General features: G+C 41.1%; 1 protein-coding gene across 1 annotated transcript; it reads right to left on the reverse strand.

The window, feature by feature from the left end:
- Positions 1-800: 800 nt before the first annotated feature.
- LOC122004341 (serine/threonine-protein kinase UCN-like) lies at positions 801-22,715 on the reverse strand. Its single transcript, XM_042559246.1, has 2 exons — positions 21,378-22,715; positions 801-925 (listed from the first exon to the last, which is right to left on the reverse strand). The coding sequence occupies exons 1-2, from the start codon at positions 22,534-22,536 to the stop codon at positions 801-803; spliced, it is 1,284 nt and encodes a 427-aa protein (XP_042415180.1). The 5' UTR covers positions 22,537-22,715.
- Between the last annotated feature and the right edge of the window lie 336 nt (positions 22,716-23,051).

A 23,051-nucleotide genomic window follows, 5' to 3' on the forward strand; every position in this document is an offset into this window, starting at 1 on the left:
TTGTTCAGAAATTTGTTGCCAAAAATGTGAATTCTCAAATTGGGGCAAAATCACACACACATCATTCTTTGGCAACTCATAACAAGTATTAAAATCTCCCAACGTCCATTCATAATTTTCATTAAACAACCAGAATTTATAATTCCCCCCTCCTTGAACATTATCAACTTCTATTGAGCTTAAAAATTCAAGAACAATTCTAGGATAAGTAGGATATCTCATGTTCACTAAACCACTCCATCCTATCCTTTCAAATAGCCAAACTAAATCATCCTTAAACCCCAAAGTTTCTAAAGTTTCAACATCAAGAAACCTAGTGCCTAAAAGAGGTCGTTTACATAAAGACGAATATCTATACCGTTGCTCATCACTAGAGAAAACAATACCAAAGTCATTAGAAATACCTTTAAAGCAAACATTCCTCTCCTTTCTTGCAACCACCTTCTCCTTCCCTTTTCTTGTGGCCGAAGTCTCCTCAATCACGTTTTCCATGGAAGAAAATCTAATCTCCTAAAGAAGAATGAGAAGGAAAAATTGGAAGAAGTAATTCAATCCTTTAGAAATGGGGAGATAGGGAAAAGGAGCAAGCGGCGGTACACGGCCGTGTGCCGCCCCCACCCCGTGCCCTAATTCCTTGAGAAGATGTGGATCAGGCCGTGTGATATCACACGGCCATGATCATTTCTCATCGCACGGCCGTGTCTGTGACACGGCCCCCTTCCCTTTCTTCTCTGGATTCCAGACACGGGACGTGTCTGAGACACGGCCTAAACATCTTCTTTGTTGGGGACACGACCTATTCATCTTTCCCCTCGGGATTCTTTACACGGCCGTGTTTGGGTGGCACTGCCCCAGCACTTCCCTTCTCTGCAAACAAAGCCAGGCCGTGTGTAGAACACGGCCGGGCTTTGTTTTGCATCTAATCCTGAAAACAAAAATAAAAAACAAGTAAAAACCAACAAAATGAATTTATACTAGCTAAAAGAATTCAATCTGGAGGGCGAGGTTCAGAAAAATACAACCTTTGTACCTCTTCTATTTTCGTGCCATGAATATATTTTTTCAGTCGTTGACTATTTACCTTAATTATCCCAAAATCTTTGTTCCAAATATCTACGGCTCCAAAAGGATAAACCTTCTTTACCTCATATGGACCCGTCAACCTTGACTTAAGCTTCCCAGGAAAAAGTTTTAATTTTGAATTGAACAACAAAACCAAATCTCCCACATTAAAGTCTTTACGAAGAATGTGTTGATCGTGCCATTTCTTTGTCCTTTCTTTGTAAGATTTAGCATGCTCATATGCATCCATCCTTAATTCATCAAGTTCGTTCAACTGAAGCTTCCTTTTCTCCCCTGCTTCTTTTAAATCCATATTCAAATTTGCAATTGCCCAATAAGCCTTATGTTCTAGTTCAACTGGAAGATGGCAAGGCTTACCATAAACTAATCGAAATGGGGTCATCCCTATAGGAGTTTTATAAGCAGTTCGATAAGCCCATAAAGCATCATCTAGTTTCAACGCCCAATCCTTCCTTGAAGTAGATACAGTCTTTTCCAATATGGACTTAATTTCTCGGTTAGATATCTCAGCTTGCCCATTAGTCTGAGGATGATAAGGTGTTGCTACTTTATGCTTCACTCCATATCTTCTAAGTAAGTTTTCAAACTGTTTCTCTATAAAATGTGATCCTCCATCACTAATGACTGCCTTTGGCACCCCAAATCTTGGAAAGATAATACTCCTAAATAATTTGATAACTGTTTTCGCATCGCACGTAGGAGATGCCACAGCTTCTACCCATTTGGACACATAATCTACTGCCACAAGAATATACCTATTCCCATATGAAAGAGGGAAAGGTCCCATGAAATCAATTCCCCAAACATCAAATAACTCAACCTCAAGAATGTAATTTAACATCGTTTCATTTCTTCTAGTTATATTCCCAGTTCTCTGACATTGGTCACAGGATTGAACAAACAACTTAGCATCCTTGAATAAGGTTGGCCAATAAAATCCTGCTTGAAGAATTTTCGTAATCGTTTTTGAACTACCCAGATGTCCTCCATAGGACGAAGAATGGCAATGAAACAAGATATCTCTAACCTCTTCTTCAGGTATACATCTTTGATAAATCACATCATTGCATTTCTTGTACAGGAGAGGTTCATCCCAAACATAATTCTTAACTTCTGAAAAAAACTTTTTCCTTTGTTGATGAGAAAAATCCGGAGGTAACACTCCACTAGCAAGGAAATTCACAAAATCTGCATACCAAGGAGTTTTCACACTTGATAAGGCTAGTAAGTGTTCATCCGGGAATATGTCATCAATAGGCAAATCAACATCCACCTCATTTTCTGACTTTTGAGATATTCTAGACAAATGATTCGCTACTACATTTTTAGCTCCTTTCTTATCCCTAATCTCAAGGTTGAACTCTTGCAAAAGTAAAATCCACCTGATTAACCTAGGTTTAGCGTCCTTCTTTCCAAGTAGATACCGGATAGCTGCATGATCAGTATATACTATTACTCTTGATCCCACTAGATAAGATCTAAATTTATCAATAGCAAATACCACTGCCAATAATTCTTTTTCCGTAGTAGAATAGTTTACTTGGGCTGCATCAAGTGTTTTACTTGCATAATGGATCGCATGCAAAATCTTATTTCTTCGCTGTCCCAAAACTGCTCCTACAGCAAAATCACTAGCATCACACATTATTTCAAAAGGAAGATCCCAATCAGGTGCTTGAATGACTGGAGCTGTTGTAAGAGCACTCTTAATTTTATTGAAGGCTTCAATACATTCGCTATCAAAACAAAACTCAACATCTTTAATCAACAGATTAGTTAATGGCTTGGAAATCTTTGAAAAGTCCTTAATAAAGCGTCTATAGAAGCCAGCATGTCCTAAAAAACTCCTAACTCCTTTTATATTGATGGGTGGGAGTAATTTGTCTATTACTTCCACTTTTGCTGGATCTACCTCAATACCACGCTCTGAAATTTTATGCCCCAAAACTATCCCTTCCCTAACCATAAAATGACATTTTTCCCAGTTCAACACTAGGTTTGTATCTTCACACCTTTTTAGAACAGTAGAAAGATTTGACAAACAAGAATCAAAGTCATTCCCATAAACTGAGAAGTCATCCATGAAAACCTCCATAATTTTCTCTATTAAATCTGAAAAAACTGCCATCATGCACCTCTGAAAAGTGGCTGGAGCATTACAAAGCCCAAATGGCATCTGACGATAGGCAAAGGTACCATAAGGACAAGTAAAAGTAGTCTTCTCCTGGTCTTGAGGATGAATCGGAATTTGAAAAAAACCAGAATATCCGTCCAAGTAACAAAAATAAGAATGTTTAGCCAATCTTTCAAGCATTTCATCAATAAATGGTAAAGGGAAATGATCCTTCCTTGTTTCTTTATTCAACTTCCGATAATCAATGCACATTCACCACCCCGTCACTGTTCGTGTTGAAATTAGCTTATCTCCTTCATTCTTGATAACAGTCATTCCTCCTTTTTTTGGAACCACGTGGACTGGACTCACCCATGCACTATCCGAAATTGGGTAAATAATCCCCGCATCAAGTAGTTTAATCACTTCCTTCTTTACTACCTCTTTTAAATTTGGATTTAGTCTCCTTTGATGCTCAATTGAGTTCTTGTACCCCTCTTCAAGTAAAATTCTATGCATACAGAGAGATGGACTAATCCCTTTTATATCATCGATTGTATATCCAATGGCCTTTCTATGCAACCTTAACTCATCCAACAGTCTCTTTGTTTCAAACTCATTTAACTGAGCACTAATTATAACTGGATAAGTAGAATTCGGCCCAAGAAATTCATACTTAAGATTTGGGGGTAATGGTTTAAGTTCAAGTTGAAGTGGTACTATTTCTGGAAAAACTGGCTCTTGTTCTATCAACATAGTCTCCTCCTCAGCCAAGCTTTCTTCTAACAACTCTTCATTGTCTAAAGACAGATCTTCCTCCTTATGATCACCAAGACATACCCCCTTTTCTGTTGAAAATGCTTTTTCACCAAATGTTTTTAATAATGATGCACAACACCAAGGAAATAATGTTTGGAAATCACTTTGATTCAAGATAATCCCTTTTTCAACACCATCCTTTCCTCTAATGATATCCATTGTCAAGAATGAACTATCTTGCTCTGCCCAATCATTGGAATTTTGCGTGATTCTGCCAACTATCTCAAAAGTTTCTTCTAGACTCTTTTTCAAAAATGATCCACCAGATGCTAAATCCAGTTGATTCTTATTTGAGAAAGAAAGTCCAACATAGAACAAATGCATAATTAACCATTTCTCAATTCCATGATGTGGACATAACTGCAGAAGAGAAGAATATCTTTCCCAGTCTTGGTACAATTTTTCTCCATCCAATTGCTTAAAATTTAAAATTTGACTTCTCAAATAAGTAGTCTTCCTTGGAGGGAAATATTGGTCAAGGAATTTTTGCTCTAACTCATCCCATGTTCTGATACTTTGAGACTTTAGAGAATTGTACCATCTTTTTGCAGCACCCTTCAGACTAAAAGGAAAAGCAAGCAACTGAATAATATCAGATGAAACTTCCTCATATTTCAAGGTACAACAATATCTATAAAACTCCATCAAATGGGAATAAGGATTTTCAATCTCTAATCCTCCAAACTGAGTTTTCTGAACCATGGAAACAAAAGATGGTTTGAGTATAAAATTTCTTGCTTGTATGTTAGGGTAAACAATTGCTCCCATTTGTTTTGCAGACTTCGGAGCTCCATAATCTCCTAGTGACTTGCACACCATGTTTAGATATTCTTGTTCTTCGATTTGCCTTTGCAGAATTCTTCTTTTATGGAAAGTTCTATCAATCTCAGGGTCAAAAGGAAAGAATTCCCCTGCAAAATTAGATCTTCGCATACACAAGAACAAGATAGCAGATAGCAATTCGACACAAAAAGAAAAATAGAAGAATCAAAAATGCAGAATTGAGTTTGTACAAAAAGAATTAACAAGAAGTGAAAGTTATACAAGAAAGTAAAAAAAAATAGAAATCTAATGATTAGTTACAACTATGCAATATGAAAGGAAAACAAATGTTATGTTTAGTCTAACTCAATTGATAATTCCTAATGTTATAGCGCAGTCCCCGGCAACGGCGCCAAAAACTTGTAAGTAATATAAAAGATTATCGTATCCACAGGGACTGGAATAAGCACTAGAAATGTCTCAATGCGAATTAGCTAAACAACTATCCAATCGTTTTAAAAGCAAAGTAAAGGTAAACAAATCTAATATTAGAGATCAAAAAACAAGAGTTTAGTGTTTTGGGTTATGATAAAGGGAGATTCTAGGAGTTTTGGTTTCTTTGTAAGATTTCTTGAATGTAAATGGTTCACCAATTCTTATTCCTCAATTGCCAAACATGTAGAAAGTTGCCGGTTCCCTCTTGCAATAGACAACCGGCTAAGGACTGAGAAATGTATCTAAATAGGATTAATTAGACATGAACCTACGTTGTCCTTACACAGAAGCGCACCTATTACTATGCCTTCCTCGGATATCAACATAGAAGCCCACAACTTATTAATCTATAAAGATACAAGAAGCTAATCATAGAATCCATCCTACTCTCTTGAATATTCCTATTTCCTCTTCAAGATTATCTCTCAAACGTCCTTACACGGGCTTGCACCTGTCACGTGGATCCCTCGGATGATCGAGTGAGAGTTTATCCTTACCAAGTCCATAAGAAATCCAAACAATCAATCAAGAATGAGAATTAAGCACAAACCACCATCAATCATTCAAGATCTAATTGATACAAGCAAGATAATGTCATTGAAACAAGAAAATGGCAAATCCATAAGAGATTACATCAATCCATCATACAAATACTCCCTTAATCCTAGAATACAAGATCTACTCCATGAATCGAGGAAGAAAACCCGAAGAAATAGAGATTACAAGCATTCCTTGAATCCCCAATCCAAGAAAACAAGAAGAGGGGAAAGAGAAAACTTATCTACGAAGAAGCCTTGTCTTCGGATCCAATCCTCGCTCCGGAGCCGGAATCGCCAAGAACTCCCCTTGAATCACCCAGAAATCCTCCCAAGAATGGGAGGAAACCACCAAATCTTGCCTTCTCCCAAAGGGGGAGAGATCCCCTTTCAATTCATGAAGAAGGGTTTAAATAGAGGAGGGAATCGGGCGCCACACGGCCCCGTGACACGGCCGTGTGAGATTCACACGGCCATGTCCAGTTCCCTCTCTACCAAACCTGCACGGTCGTGTGCTACACGGCCGTGTGGTGCACACGGCCACAGCCTGCTTGGTCTCTGGAAGTCTCACACGGCCGTGTAGATCCACACGGCCATGTAAGGCTTCTGCTCTGGTTGGCTTCAAATCTTGACACGGTCGTGAGAGGTTCACACGGCCATGTCATCTTTCTCTTCTGTTGGTGCCAAACTCCACACGGCCCGAGCTCCATACCAGTGCAGGGTCGTGTGAGGTACACGGCCCGGTGCTTTCTCCCTTCGTCTCCTGCAATGCATGCCCAAAGATGTAGATTCTTCACCAAATCGACTCCTATGTACAGAAAATGCACAAAAAATAGATCTCCGAACCAAAAGAGTAAATATGCTAAAAGGAAAGCTGGAAGTATAAAAAATGCATAGATCAAGCATGCTCAAAGTATGTAAATGTGCGTAAAAACATGCATAAAAGAGTATATATTCTACGCACATCATCTATGTTTATTGTATCATATTCCATTATTATATCATACATCTATTTTATTTGTTTGGATATTTTCTCTTTGCATGTTTCGATTGACAGGATGCCATTTAAAGTGAAAATAGAGCAAAGACACACATTGAAGCAACTTGAGAAGATCCAGCAACTTGTTCATGCCCCCTGGCATGACCGTGTGCCCTCTCCTAAAGTAAAGCTTGGGGCAGGCCATGCCAAGAGGCACAGTCGTGCCTCCCACCAACAGCCGTCCGAGGGGTTGCCGTGTGAAATCACATGGTTGTGCCCCCCTTCCAGAGCCGAATTAGTCATAGGATAACACGATCTATGCCTCACATTGATCAATCTAGATGTCTAGGATAGAAGGACACTTGTCATATATTGTGAGGAGTCACAAGGTGATGTTGGATCTCAACATTCTTATAACTTGGGTAGTAATGATGTGTTACTAGATACCGCTCATTACTTATGCTTCTAAATTGGTTTAGGAGCATTGCCAACGTTATAAGAACCTATAGGGTCACACACAAAGGACAATTAGATGGAGATTAGGTTCATATGATGAATCAAGAGGATTAGATTCATGTGATGAATCAAATTGGATTAAGAGTAATCCTAATTGGGCTAATTGAGTTGGACTCAATTTGATTCATATGTTCAATGAGTCTAATTTAGATTAGGACTCATTGAATCAATTTAATTAAATGAATTAGATCCATTATATTAAATTGGCTTGAATCAAATGGTTGGATTTGATCAACCATGGGAGTTATAATGTCAAGTTTGACTTGACTTGAGAGGAAGAGGAAGAGTCAAGTTTGACTTGACTATTTGCCACCTCATTTGTGAGTTGGCATTAGGAGGACTAATGATGATGTGCCACATCATCATAGTTGGCACATGTGTGTGCCACCTCATGGAGGTTACAAATCTTCTCTTTAATGACCACATTAAATGAGAATGAAGGTTACAACTCCATTGTGGCCGGCCACTTATTGTGAGGAAAAGAGTTGATTTTTTCATTCAAGGCTAATTCATTCCATCATCTTCTTCCTTGCTCTCCTTCTTGTTCTCCCTCTCCTCCTCTTGCCGTGACTAATCAAGGGTGCTAGCACACCTTTGTTTAGTTTTTCTCCACACATTTGTTCGTGTGGATACTTCTAGAGGAGTGTCTACTTTGACACTCTCGAGCTCCGGCACCCTTTGGACGAGCGGGATTGCGAAGGGCAACGCATCAAGGGTAAAAGGCACTTCTCCTAGTGTAGATCTAGACTTTAGTAAACTCGTACTCGAATTTTGTTTTATTTTACTTCGCACGGATCCGGTGGCATGAGAATCAGGGTTTCCGCAACGCGAAAAAGCGGTTTTTGCTGCCCGAAAATCCCAACAAAATAAACATATGCAAGATGTCTTTTGAAAACATGTATCATGAAATGAGTATGTGCAAGATGCCCTTTGAAAACATATATATCATATAAATACTTAAACATAATTTCATCATGAGGGCCCGGCTTTGTACCACATACATACATAAATGCGCGCATCCTAAGTAGATCCAAGGTAACTAATCTTGAACCTACTAGGAACTAGGCCCGTTTCATTGACCATCGACCTAGGGGCAACTTAGGAGCTCATCCCTTTTTACTAGGCCCGTTTCATAGACCATCGACCTAGGGGCACTTAGGAGCCCACCCTTGGTACAAGCCATACAAAAGTAAAATAGCATACATGTTTCTTGTCATATCATAGCATATCATATCTCTTGTCATAACATGAAGAGTGCTCTTAGTCCCAACTTAAGGGAAGCATCTCTTAGGCTATCATGAAGAGTGCTCTTAATCTCAACTTAAGGGAAGCATCTCTTAGGCTTTTCCTCATACATAAGCCTTGCATAAACATAACATGATGGCAATGAGTGCCCATAACATATAGCATATCATAGGAATCATATCATGGTGGCATAATGTGCACATAACATGGAGCATATCATAGAAATCATAACATGATGGCATAACGTGCATATAGCATATCATAGAAATCATACATGATGGCATCAAGTGCACATAACATAATAACATATCATAGAAATCGTAACATGATGGCATGAAAATACATATCAAATGACATGGTGACATAAATTCATATTCTATCATAGAAAGTCATTATCATGCATGGTTAGGGTTTTGATCTTCCTACAAAACCTAAATCACAACTTAGCTGAGACCTAGAGGTAGGATTCTAGGTTCTTAACCCAACATGAAGCATGAGAACTTAAACTAACCATATATCAAGAATCATACATCATGAGGAAACATAACAAGCATAGTTAGGTTTTAAAACTTTTCCCTAGACCCTTCATTCAATCTTGGCCGAACCTTAAGGGTAAGGTTCTTAAATTTCTAAGCAACATGAAGCATAAAAATTTATACTAACATCACATAATGGTCTACATATCATGAGGACTAATAAACAAGCATAGTTGAGGTCTTAAATTGCCTCTAATCCTCTTATCTTTCCTTGGCCGAAACCCTAAGAGGATGGCATGGAATTTCTAAGCAACTAGAAGCATGAAAAATTTATACTAACATCTTATAATGATCTACATATCATAAGGACAAATAAACAAGCATAGTTGAGGTCTTAAATTATCTCTAATCCTCTTATCTTTCCTTGGCCGAAACCCTAAGAGGATGGCATGGAATTTCTAAGCAACTAGAAGCATGAAAAATTTATACTAACATCATATCATGGTCTACATATTTTGAGGATAAATAAACAAGCATAGTTGAGGCCTCTAATCCTCTTATCTTTCCTTAGCCAAAACCCTAAGAGGATGGCATGAAATTTCTAAGCAACTAGAAGCATGAATAATTTATACTAACATCATATAATGATCTACATATCATAAGGACAAATAAATAAGCATAGTTGAGGTCTTAAACTTCCTCTAAAGCTTTTATCCCTTCTTGGCCGAAACATACAATAACCTAATCCTTGGTTTTGAACATTTTTAACACATGAAACACACGGAACTACTTGTACTGCAGGTGAGGGAGATACTTACATCCTTCCGCTTGGTTTACTAATGAAAATACCCTTGCTTGTGAAGCTTTTTCCTAGAGAGAATTCCTTGGCTTGAGTTCGGCAAAATGAAAAGGAGAGAACTTAGGTTTTGGTGGAGGGAGAAAGGAGAAGGAAGGAAGAAGAAAAATAGATTTTTCCCTTCCTTTCTCTTATTTATGCTTAATGAAGGAGGAAAACAAATTCATCTTTTCATTAGGGAGGAAGAATACAACTCACACTTTTCCTTCTAAGTCTCCTTCTAAGTGAAAGAGCCTTCACTTTAACTACAATCTCCCTTCTTTTCCTAACAACACACCCCTACTGGGGCTACTGGTTATCACATACATGCATCTAACAAGAGGTCCAAGGTTCAAACCTTGGTCATGCCTCTTTTTAATTCTATTTTCTCTTATTTTTGGGAAAATTCACATAAGGTCTATTCTAATCATGATAAAATTCATATGAAATTATTAGAGATCCTATGGGTGTTACAGTCCCCCATACCTCATAAAAGTTCATCATTGTACTTAAAATAACTCCGGGTACTTTTGTCTCATATCGTCTTCGCGTTCCCATGTGGCTTCTTCGAACCATTGATTTTGCCACAGCACCTTTACTAAGGGCACCTCTTTGTTTCTTAGTCTTTTGACATCTCGATCTAATATCTGAACCGGTCGGCTCTCATGCCTCTTTTTAATTCTATTTTCTCTTATTTTTGGGAAAATTCACATAAGGTCTATTCTAATCATGATAAAATTCATATGAAATTATTAGAGATCCTATGGGTGTTACAGTCCCCCATACCTCATAAAAGTTCATCCTTGTACTTAAAATAACTCCGGGTACTTTTGTCTCATATCGTCTTCGCGTTCCCATGTGGCTTCTTCGAACCATTGATTTTGCCACAGCACCTTTACTAAGGGCACCTCTTTGTTTCTTAGTCTTTTGACATCTCGATCTAATATCTGAACCGGTCGGCTCTCATAACTCAGGTCCTCTTGAACCTGTACTGTCTGTGGTTCGATCATTAGGTCTGTGCGAGGAATACATTTCTTGAGCATTGAAACATAGAACACGTTGTGAATCGCTGACATCTCCGAGGGCAGCTCTAGTTTGTAAGCTACCTTGCCGACTCTTCTCAGAATCTGATAGGGTCCCACATAGCGCGGGCTTAGTTTTCCCTTCTTTCCGAATCTCATCACTCCTTTCATAGGAGCTACCTTGAGAAATACCGAATCCCCGACACTAAATTCCAACAGCCTACGTCGCTTATCTGCATAATTCTTCTGCCGACTCTGAGCAGTTTCTATTCTTTGGCGGATGTTCTGTATAGCGCAGGTGGTGTTGTCAATGAAATCTGTTCGGAATCCCATCTCTTTCTTTTCACCACCTTCGTACCAGCATATAGGGGATCTACATTTCCTCCCGTACAATGCCTCGTAAGGCGCTATTCCAATAGTAGCTTGGTAACTATTGTTGTAGGCGAATTCTGCTAAGCATAGATATCGGCACCAGCTTCCCTTAAAGTCTAAGGCGCAAGCTCGTAGCATATCTTCTAGTACTTGGTTCACCCTTTCTGTTTGTCTATCGGTCTGAGGGTGGAAGGCGATACTGAACAATAAATTCATACCAAGAGCCTTCTGAACACATTCCCAAAATTGTGAAACAAAGTGACCATCTCTATCAGAGATGATGGTCTTAGGAATCCCATGTAATCTAACAATTTCCTTGACATATAATTGAGCCAGTTGCTCAATTGAGTAGGTCATCTTGATTGCTAGGAAGTGGGCGGATTTCGTCAATCTGTCCACGATTACCCATATAGCATCGTAACCGTTCGTCGTTTTGGGTAGTCCTGAAATGAAATCTATAGAAATATCTTCCCATTTCCATTTTGGAATTTCGATTGGCTGCAGTACTCCTCCAGGTCTCTGATGTTCTGCTTTAACTCTCTGGCAGGTCAGGCAGGTACTGACATACTGAGCCATGTCTCTTTTCATACCGAACCACCAGAATTTCTTTTTCAGATCTTGGTACATCTTGGTGGATCCAGAATGCATTGCATAGGGTGTTGCATGGGCTTCTTCCAGTATCTTCTTTCGCAACTCTGGATCGTTGGGAATACATAGGCAATCCCTGAGGTACAATATTCCATTGTCAGTGATATGAAATCCATCATTCTTTCCTTCTAAGACCTCTTACTTGATCCTTTGGATGCTTGGATCACGGTTTTGCCTCCCCAATATATCGTCGAACATCGTTGGTGCTATTGTCAGGGCCGAGAGCTATCCGGACATATTTTCGACCTCGTAACACCTGTTAATTTCCCTTGGCTTCCCAATAAATTCAAACGTCGGTTCTGCTTCGGGCTGAAAAATCACTTTTCTTTTTCGGCACTCGATCGAAGCACCGTATTTGCTCAGGAAATCCATGCCTAATATAAGGTCATAATCCTGCATGTCGAGTACTATCATATCACAGTAGATTTCTCTGTCTGCGATTTTGATGGGTGCAGCTCGCAGCATATGTGTAGATGGCATTACTTCTCCCGAAGGTAGGGTCGTTAAGAACTTGCAATCTAAGGCTTGTGGTGGTATGTCTATCTTTCTTGTGAAAGGTGTAGAGACGAACGAGTGTGTTGCCCCAGTATCAAATAACACAGTAGCAGGCTGACTGAAAATAAATATCTGACCTGTGACAACCGTAGAATCTTTCGCCACGTCTTCCTTGGTGAGGGAGAAAACCTAGCATTCGTTGTGACTGGTGGGGCTTCCAATCTCCCTTGGCTTATCGAAGTCCCTTCTATAGCAGTCTGCATCTGATATAGCTATAGGGGAGCACCTCGGTTCTGAACATACTGCTGAGGAGGTGTCTGAACCTGAGTAGGGCAGTTCCTGGCCATATGTCCTTCCAATCCGCAGTTGTAGCACCTATTTGTGCCTATCCGACATACCCCTGGATGCTTCTTTCCATATGTGATACACTGAGGAAACATGGGTTGCTTGCTTGCTGGACCACCTTTAGAGTCGTTCCATTGCTTTCTCTTGCCACTGTGGTTTCCTTTCCAGTTGGCTCTGGTATTTTGAGGTTTCTGTCCTCCTTACTGGGCTTGACTTTTGCCCTCGTTCAGCGCCTTCAGATAGTGTTCGGTGATTAAGGCACTGCTGATTAGCTCTTCTGCAGTCTACGGTCTATTAACTCCGCCGGCCACGTTCAGAGCTATCTCGGGTTTGAGCATCTTCAGCATGAGTCTGACCCTTTCTCTTTCTGTACTGACCAGCTCTGGGCATAGGCGCGCTAGTCGGTTGAATCTTTTCACCGCTTCATTAACTGATATGTCACCTTGCCGGAACTCGGTGAACTCGTCGTAGTGCTTGTTCGTCACACGCATGTGGAAGAATTCTTCGAAAAATTCAGTTTCGAAGTCCGTCCATCTCATTTGATTTACTTGTCTCTTTGCTTTGACTCTGTCCCACCACATTCTGGCATCACCCGTAAGGCAGAATGATGCACACTTGACCTTCTCATGTTCCGGCCAATCCAGAAGTTCTACTATGCTCTCCACCGTCTTGAACTAGGCTTGAGCGTCCCATGGTTCGTAGTTACCAGAGAAAGTTTCCGTCTTCAGTCTCTGCCACTGAATCAGGTATGCCTCCTGTCTAATCACTGGAGTAGGGCCCACGGGGTGGTACTGGTGCTGGTGGTACTGGCACAGTCGTAGGTACGACTGGCATCATATTCTAGTTCCCTGGTGGGGTGGTAGGGTTCCCCTGCTGATTCATCAAAGTATTTATTACTTGCTGCTGTTCAGTGACCCGACGCTGAAGTTCAGTGACTACGTGCATCAGATCAGGTGAGGGTACCGCCTCATCGGCTCTGGTATTGCGTCTTCTAGCTATGCTTATCTTCATAAATGACAACAAGGCTAGCATAAGGTCATTATCGTTCTTAACAAGACTTAGCATAAGTTATCATCATTCCTACCCTACCTTCATGCATACTTAGACTAAAACATTCCTTATCATCATTAAAAGAATAGAGTAGACATGCATACTTAGATTAAAGCATTTCTTATCATGCACAAAAGAAATAGAGTAGACATAAAGATGGCATAGAAATTCTTACTTGGAGCGGCAGGATGGAGGCTTGATGTGTGTGTAGTGGAAATACAGACCTGCTCTGATACCAAACTGTAACACCCGCCCCTCCACTACTACCTTAGGAAGGGACGGGGTTACTTACTTCAATCACACATACATATGGAAATCATGGCAGCGGAAGCATAAGAGATGTGAGTAACTAACTACTGATCATGCTATCACAAAAACATACTAATAAAACATGGCATGTGAGCTATAACCTCATGTAACATAGTAAACGTGTCAACATGCTAGTGCATATAACTTAATTCCATATTTACTACTTGCAACATGATCATATTACTAAAGCATAAAACATGAACCATAAGTTCACATCAAGTATAAACCATCCAAAAGTATCCAGTAGGAAAAATAGTTCATAAGCAACACTTAGAGAATGAATAAGTCTTGAAATGTAAAATAGATCTTCTTTCCACCATGCCACTTCCACACACATCTTTCACCCTTCCTGCTACTCCTCTTAGTGTAGCCATTCCTTACCCTTTTCTGCAGTACAAGGAAAACATAAAACTATAAGCACATATGCTTAGTAAGATTTCCTTCCTACTCACAAAACATACATCATGCATCTTAACATAAAGTGGTGACATGTTCATCAATCAACATCTAGATATAAATTAGCATGCTAGCATAAAGTAGAGTCATACTCATGTAAGTAGATCATAACATAGCATGTGAGAAACTCATACATAAGGAGTAGCATGATCATCTAAGCATCATAGACATATTTTCAAAAAGAAACATCTTACTAAAACATAAACAAACATTTAGCATAAATAAACATATGCAAGATGTCTTTTGAAAACATGTATCATGAAATGAGTATGTGCAAGATGTCCTTTGAAAACATATATATCATATAAATTCTTAAACATAATTTCATCATGAGGGTCCGGCTTTGTACCACATACATACATAAATGCGCGCATCCTAAGTAGATCCAAGGTAGCTAATCTTGAACCTACTAGGAACTAGGCCCATTTCATTGACCATCGACCTAGGGGCAACTTAGTGTTGGAATTTTCGGACCGCAAAAATCACTTTTTGCGTTGCAGAAACCCCGAAACCCTTGCCACCAGATCCGTGTGAAGAATAAAATTGCGTAAAACTTTCACGTACAAGTTTCTAATCAAGATCTAAACTAGATCTACAAAGGAGAAGAGTTACCCTTGATGCGAAGCCCTTCGCAATCCCGCTCGTCCAAGGTTCGTCGCCGGATCTCGAGAGTATCAAAGTAGATACTCCTCTATGTGTATCCACATGAACAACTCGATGGAGAGAACCTCTAAGGATGTGCTAGCAACCTTAGAAGATCAATAATGGTGGAGGAGAGGGAGAGAAGAGAAGAGCTTGAGGAAGAAGAAGGAGTTACTGACACAAGCACACAAAATGCACTAACTCCTCATCAAAAGTGGCCGGCCACTTTAAGGGGAATTGTAACCTCCATGGGATGCCAAGAGTCACAACTCTTGGTAACTCCCATAAGGTGACATTCCACTTAAGCAACCATGATGATGTGGAGCATCATCATTGGACCACTTAATGCCAACTCACCAATGAGGTGGCAAATGGTCAAGTCAAAATTGACCCTTCATCTTCCTCTCAAGTCAAGTCAAACTTGACCACTTCTCTCCCTTGGTTGATCTAATCTAACCATTGGTTCAAGTCAATTTTAATTTAATGAATCTCTATTCATTGAATTAAATTGATTAAATGAGTCTAAGTCCAAATTAGACTCACTTAACACATGAACCAAATTGAGTCCAACTCAATTAGCCTACTTTGGATTACTCTTAATCCAATTTGTTTCATCACATGAACCTAATCCTTTAGGTTCATCAAATGAATCTAATCTCCATCTAATTGCCCTTAGTGTGTGACCCTATAGGTTCTTATAACGTTGGCAATGCTCCTAAACTCATTTAGAAGTATAAGTAATGAGCGGTATCTAGCAACACATCATTACTACCCAAGTTATAAGAATGTTGAGATCCAACATCACCTTGTGACTACTAATTGTGACTCTTCACAATATATGACAAGTGTCCTTCTATCCTTGACATCTAGATTGATAAATGTAAGGCATAGACCGTGTCATCCTCTAATCAATCTAAATCTTGAACTCCAAGTAGACTCACTAAATCAAATGAGCTCAACATCTCATATTGACTCATTTGGGCAAGGCCATGCACTTAGTGGTCTCACTCTATCAAGAATATCGATGTCACTCCCATCATATAGGAGGGATAGTTCCCATCTACATCACTCACATCCCTCTGCATAATTTGTTACATACCCAGTAATCGCTTTTATGCAACTCCTTATGTAGGGAACCATGGTGACTTCAGGTCTAAGGACTAGTAGTCATACTAATAGCCACATGAGAAAGTATATGACACTCATATAACGATCCATGATACTTTCTCATGGCGGGTCATTCAGTATACATTCTCTAATGCATACCCATGTGTCAACTTGATATCTCTATATCCATGACTTGTGGGATCAAGTCATCGAGTTGACCTACATGCTAGTATCGTCGCATTAACATTGTCCCTGAATGCTAATACTTGACTAGGAATGATTAAGAGTAGTGTTCCCTATATCATCTCACTATCGATTCAACCAATCGATTGATATAGGTAAGAACCTTCTACTCAAGGACGTTATTATACTTAGTTATTTGGCACCAATACAAGTATAATAACCAAAATAAATGCCTTTATTTATATATATAAGAATATGATACAATGAGTCCATACAATAATCATCAAATGATTGGCTCTAGGGCTCTGACTAACAATCTCCCACTAGCACTAGTGCCAATCAGTGTGGGCTCTAAGCCCCAATGGCCTAGTGTTACCATCATGCTTTCTCTGTGCCAAAGCCTTGGTCAAGGGATCTGCGATGTTAGCTTATGTGGGTACTCTGCAAATCTTCACATCTCCTCTGTCGATAATCTCTCTAATGAGATGGAAGCGCCGTAGTATGTGTTTGGTCCGCTAGTGTGAGCGAGGTTCCTTCGCCTGTGCTATAGCTCCATTGTTGTCACAATAGAGCTCAATAGGGTCAGCAATGCTAGGAACCACCCCAAGCTCGGTAATGAACTTGCAGATCCAAACTGTTGCCTTTGCTGCCTCCGATGCAGCAATATACTCGGCCTCTGTCGTAGAATCAGCTACTGTGTCCTGCTTCGAACTCTTCTAGCTCACAGCACCACCATTTATGTAAAACACAAACCCTAACTGTGATCGATAATCATCCTAGTCTGTCTGGAAGCTGGCATCACTGTAACCCTTTACAGCTAGCTCATCATCGCCTCCATATATCAAGAAATATTCTTTAGTCCTTCTTAAGTACTTAAGAATATTCTTGACCGCTATCCAGTGACTTTCACCTGGATCTGACTAGTATCTGCTCGTCATGCTCAAAGCATATGCGACATCAGGAAGAGTACATAACATGGCGTACATGATAGATCCTATGGCTGAGACATAAGGGATCTGATCCATGCGGTCTCTCTCCTCTCTAGAAAAGGGACCTTGAGTCTTCGAAAGACTGACGCCATGTGACATCGGCAGAAATCCCTTCTTGGAGTTCTGCATGGCAAACCGTAGGAGTACCTTGTCAATATATGTACTCTGACTTAGGCTAAGCAACCTCTTAGATTTATCTCTATAGATCTGTATGCCTAGAATGCGGGATGCTTCACCTAAGTCCTTCATTTAGAAACAAGTTCCTAGCCAAGTCTTAACAGACTGTAGCAAAGGGATGTCTTTCCCAATTAGCAATATGTCATCCACATACAATATAAGGAAGACAACTATGCTCTCAACAACCTTCTTGTAGACACAAGGTTCATCTTCATTTTTGATGAAACCAAACTATTTAATTGCATCATCAAATCGAAGATTCCAGCTCCGAGAAGTTGCTTTAGTCCATAAATGGACCTATGCAGCTTGCATACTCTGCTAGTATGATGTGGATCTACAAAACCCTCAGGTTGTGTCATGTACACATCCTCGAGCAGGTTTCCATTCAGAAACGCGGTTTTGACATCCATCTGCCATATCTCATAGTCATGGTATGCTGCAATAGCAAGCATGATCCGAATGGATTTAAACATCGCTACTGGAGAAAAGGTTTCATCATAGTCAATATCATGAATTTCCTTGAAACCTTTAGCTACCAAGCGGCCCTTATAAATAAGTCCATCCATGTCAGTCTTTCTCTTAAAGACCCACTTACACCCAATGGGTTTGACCCCTTCAGGTGGATCAACTAAAGTCCATACTTGGTTAGTGTACATGAATTCCATCTCGGATCTCATGGCCTCTAGTCATTTCTCGGAATCTGGTCTCATCACAGCTTCCTGATAGGAGGTGGGCTCATCCTCTATGAGCTCAACGTCATCATGGTCAGACAAGAGAAATGAGTATCTCTCAGGCTGACAACGTATCCTATCAAACCTGCGAAGAGGTATGTCTACTTGAACTGGTTGTAGTTCCTTAACTCCTTGTGGAACAATATCATCCACAACACTTTGTGGTTCCAGTTCAACTTCCATCGAGGCTTCAGTGCTATTGTTCACATCTTGAACTTCTTCAAGATCGAACGTACTCCCACTAGTTTTTCTAGAAACAAAGTCCCTTTCTAGAAATACCCCAGTCTTAGCCACAACTATCTTGTGTTGACTGGGAATGTAGAAGTAATATCCCTTCGTTTCCTTGGGATATCCAATAAAATAGCACTTGTCAGATTTGGGTCCCAATTTTTCTGAGACTTGACGTCGAACGTGCTGGGATTTTCAGACGCAAAAACCACTTTTTCGCATTGCGGAAACCCCGATTCTCATGCCACCGGATCCGTGCGAAGTAAAATAAAACAAAAATTTTACGAGTACGAGTTTCTTACATCTAGATCTACACTAGAACTACATGGTTGAGAGATTTTACCCTTGATGCGATGCCCTTCGCAATCCCGCTCGTCCAAAGGTTCGCCGGATCTCAAGATCGTCAAGTGTACGATCCTCTATGCGTATCCACACGAACAAACTAGGTGGAGATGACCAAACAAAGGTGTGCTAGCACCTTACGTGGTTCGACCAAGGAGGAGGAGAGGGAGAGGAGAATGAGAGGAGGAAGAAGATGAGAGTTACTTTGCTTGAATAAAAATTAATCCATCCATTCAACCATAAGTGGTCGGCCACTATTGGAGTTGTAACCTCCATTCTCATTTAATGTGGCCATTAAAGAGGAGATTTGTAACCTCTATGAGGTGGCACACACATGTGCTAAACATGATGATGTGTAACACCATTAGTTGGCCTCACAAATGAGGTGGCATATAGTCAAGTCAAACTTGACTTTTCATTTTCCACTCAAGTCAAGTCAAACTTGACATTGTAACTCCTATGGTTGATCAAATCCAACCATTTGATTCAAGCCAATTTAATATAATGGATCTAATTAATTTAATTAAATTAATTTAATGAGTCATAATCTAAATTAAACTCATTGAACACATGAATCAAATTGAGTCCAACTCAATTAGTTCAATTAAGATTACTCTTAATCCAATTTGATTCATCACATGAATCTAATCCTCTTGGTTCATCATATGAACCTAATCTCCATCAAATTGTCCTTTGTGTGTGACCCTATAGGTTCTTGTAACGTTGCCAATGCTTCTAAACTCATTTAGAAGCATAAGTAATGAGCGGTATCTAGCAACACATCATTACTACCCAAGTTACAAGAATGTTGAGATCCAACATCACCTTGTGACAACTAATTGTGACTCACAAAATATGACAACTGTCGATCTATCCTTGACACCTAGATTGATCAATGTGAGGCATAGACCGTGTCATCCTCTAATCAATCTAAATCTTGAACTCCAAGTAGACTCACTCAATCAAATGAGCTCAATATCTCATACTGACTCATTTGGGCATGGACATGCACTTAGTGGTCTCACTCTATCAAGAATATCGATGTCTCTCCCGTCATATAGGAGGGATAGATCTCATCTACGTCACTCACATCCCTCCGCAAAATTTGTTACATACCCAGTAATCGCCTTATAGTCCACCCAGTTACAGGTGACGTTTGACGAAGTCAAAGTACGTAACTCCTTATTTAGGGAACCATGGTGACTTCAGGTCCAATGACTAGTAGTCATACTAATAGCCACATGAGAAAGTATATGACACTCATATAACGATCCATGATACTATCTCATAGCGGGTTATTCAGTATACATTCTCTAATGCATACCCATGTGTCAACTTGATATCTCTATATCTATGACTTGTGAGATCAAGTCATCGAGTTGACCTACATACTAGTCTCGTCGCATTAACATTGTCCCTGAATGTTAATACTTGACTAGGAATGATTAGGAGTAGTGTTCCCTATATCATCTAACTATCGATTCAACTAATCGATTGATATAGGTAAGAACCTTCTACTCAAGGACGTTATTATACTTAGTTATTTGGCACCAATACAAGTAAGTATAATAACCAAAACCAAATGTCTTTATTTATATACAAGAATATGATACAACGAGTCCATACAACAATCATCAAATGATTGTCTCTAGGGCTCTAACTAACAGAACGTAAGCCTCACAACCCCAAATCCTCATAAAAGACACCTGGGCATCTCTCCCAGTCCATATCCTATATGGTGTCTTTATTACAGCCTTGGATGGAACTCGGTTGAGTATGAATGTTTCTGTATCCAGAGCATAGCCCCAAAGTGATGTAGCACTACAAGAATTTTTGCATTCAACAACACCCAATAGACAACGCTTTTTAATAAAAACGTTGTCGTTCTTTGTTTTACAACGCTTTTAGTGAAAAGCGTTGTCTATGGTATTTACTTTTTACTAAAGACAACGGTTTTTAATGAAGTGTTGTCTTTAGTGTTGTTGTTTATGGTCAAAGACAACATTTTTTTTAAAAAACGTTTTTTAAAGTGTTGTGTATGTTTCCCCTAAACTCACTTAAAATAAATTCGCAGCCCTCGCTTTGCTAAACTCTAAACCCTTAACGCGCGCGCGCCTTCTCCTCACCACTCCTCTCCACGAGTGCCTTCTCCTCTCCTTCTCCTCTCCACGAGTGCCTTCTCCTCTCCTTCTCCTCTCCACGAGCGCCTTCTCCTCTCCACTCCTCTCCACGAGCGCCTTCTCCTCTCCACGAGCGCCTTCTCCTCTCCTTGCCGCGTGATCTCCTCTGAACCCTAATCTCGATCCAAACTCCTCACGCAAAACTCCTCACGCTGGCCCAACTCCTCCAAGTCGAGATCCCTAATCTCGCATTTCCCCATCTCCTCAATCAAAGTCAGCTTACCCTTCCTAATCTTCTCACGGCTCCTCAACTCCTCTGAACCCTTCGATCTTAGTTCCTTCCTCGCAGAGCAGATTCGAGAGTAGGAGGAACGGAAGAAAGAAAGGTAAAATTACCGGCGCCAGGAACGGAGGCCGCGCCACCTCTGGCAAAAGCTCCCATTTCACCCCATCGAAGAAAGGGTGCGCCTTCACCTCCTCCACACCCCCACTAAACCCTAATCTCCTCTCCGGGTCCTTGACCACGAGCCGCTCGATAATGTCAGTGAGATCGGTGCGCCGCCGGCCTGGGAACATTGGCGGCAGCGTAAGAATGTTGCGCAACGTCTCCTTCCTGTTCCGCCCCCGGAAGGGCGTCTGTCCGTATGCCATTTCGTACGCCAGGATCCCAAGCGCCCACCAGTCCACCGCGAAGCCGTGCCCTTCGCCGCGCACCACTTCCGGCGCCACGTACTCCTCCGTCCCCACGAACGAGAACGACCGCTCGTCGTCACCACCGGATCCTTCTCTGGATTTCGAGATGGACGAGGAACTCGTCCTACGGCGACTCGCCGGGGAGACTCTCGCCGACCTCCCTTTCTTGATCTGGTCGTCCGCGGCGCCGAAGGAGAACACGCGTGTGAGTTTCCTCCGGGGGGCGTGGCTGTGGTTGTCGGAGGGAAGTGGAGGAGGAAGGGAGGAGTGGGTGGTCGATCTGGCAGGGAGGTGGCGGGAGAGATCGAAATCGGCGAGCATAATATGGCCGGATGAACGGAGGAGGACGTTCTCTGGCTTGAGGTCGCGGTAGGCGACGCGCATGGAGTGGAGGTGGGCGAGAGCGGTGACGATTTCCGAGAGGTAGAAGCGGATCGCGTCCGCGGAGAACGCCTCCTCGTTGGAAGGAGAAAGGGAGCGGCGGAGGGCGTGGAGGTCGCCGCCGGGGCAGAAGGGGATCGCCCAAGCGAGGAGGTCCGGCGTCTCGACGGAGCCAAGGAGGGAAGGGAGAAACGGGTGGTGGTGATCACCGGGAGCGGCTGAGAGGCGGGACAATAGGGATAGCTCCCAGCGGGCGCGGCGGGCGAAGAGCGTGGGGAGGCGACTGCCGGGTGCGGCGCTGACGAGGAAGACCGAGGCCATGGCTCCACGGCCCAGGACGCGAACCGCCCTGATCTGGTTCAAATCCAACACCACCTCCTCATCCATTTGAATTTGGATCAACCAACCTATACAATGCAGGTAACGTGTTTGAGTGTTTGCCTCAATGGTCTCTGTTTCCACATCTCGCTCGATTCTTGTTCTTCTTGAAGCAGCTCAAGCGCTCAAGCTCCGTGTGTTCCTCTCACCCAAAAATTGAGGTCTGCAAACAGTAAGTGGAGGCAATACAAGACCCATCTCACCCAAAAATTTATTTTAAGCAGGCGTGACAAACCTGAGGAGTTGAATGAGCCACCTGTTGGCTTTGAAATTACAAGAGGAGATTGGCGTGCGTTTGTCAAGTCGCATTTCTGAAGATTTCATTGTAAGATTTTAAATTTTTTCTTTTAAAACTATTCGATCATAATTCATTATGTATTATTCAAATTTGATATGTCGCATGTTTGAAATAACTAGAAACTCAGTGATCAACAAAAAGAGCGAAGGAAAAAAAATAGATATCCTCATCGACTCTCACGCAAAGGGTATGCACGCTTTGCTGAAGAAATTGTAAGTATTTTTAA

This window comes from Zingiber officinale, chromosome 7B, assembly GCF_018446385.1.
Source record: "Zingiber officinale cultivar Zhangliang chromosome 7B, Zo_v1.1, whole genome shotgun sequence".
In the NCBI taxonomy this organism is placed as follows: Eukaryota; Viridiplantae; Streptophyta; class Magnoliopsida; order Zingiberales; family Zingiberaceae; genus Zingiber; species Zingiber officinale.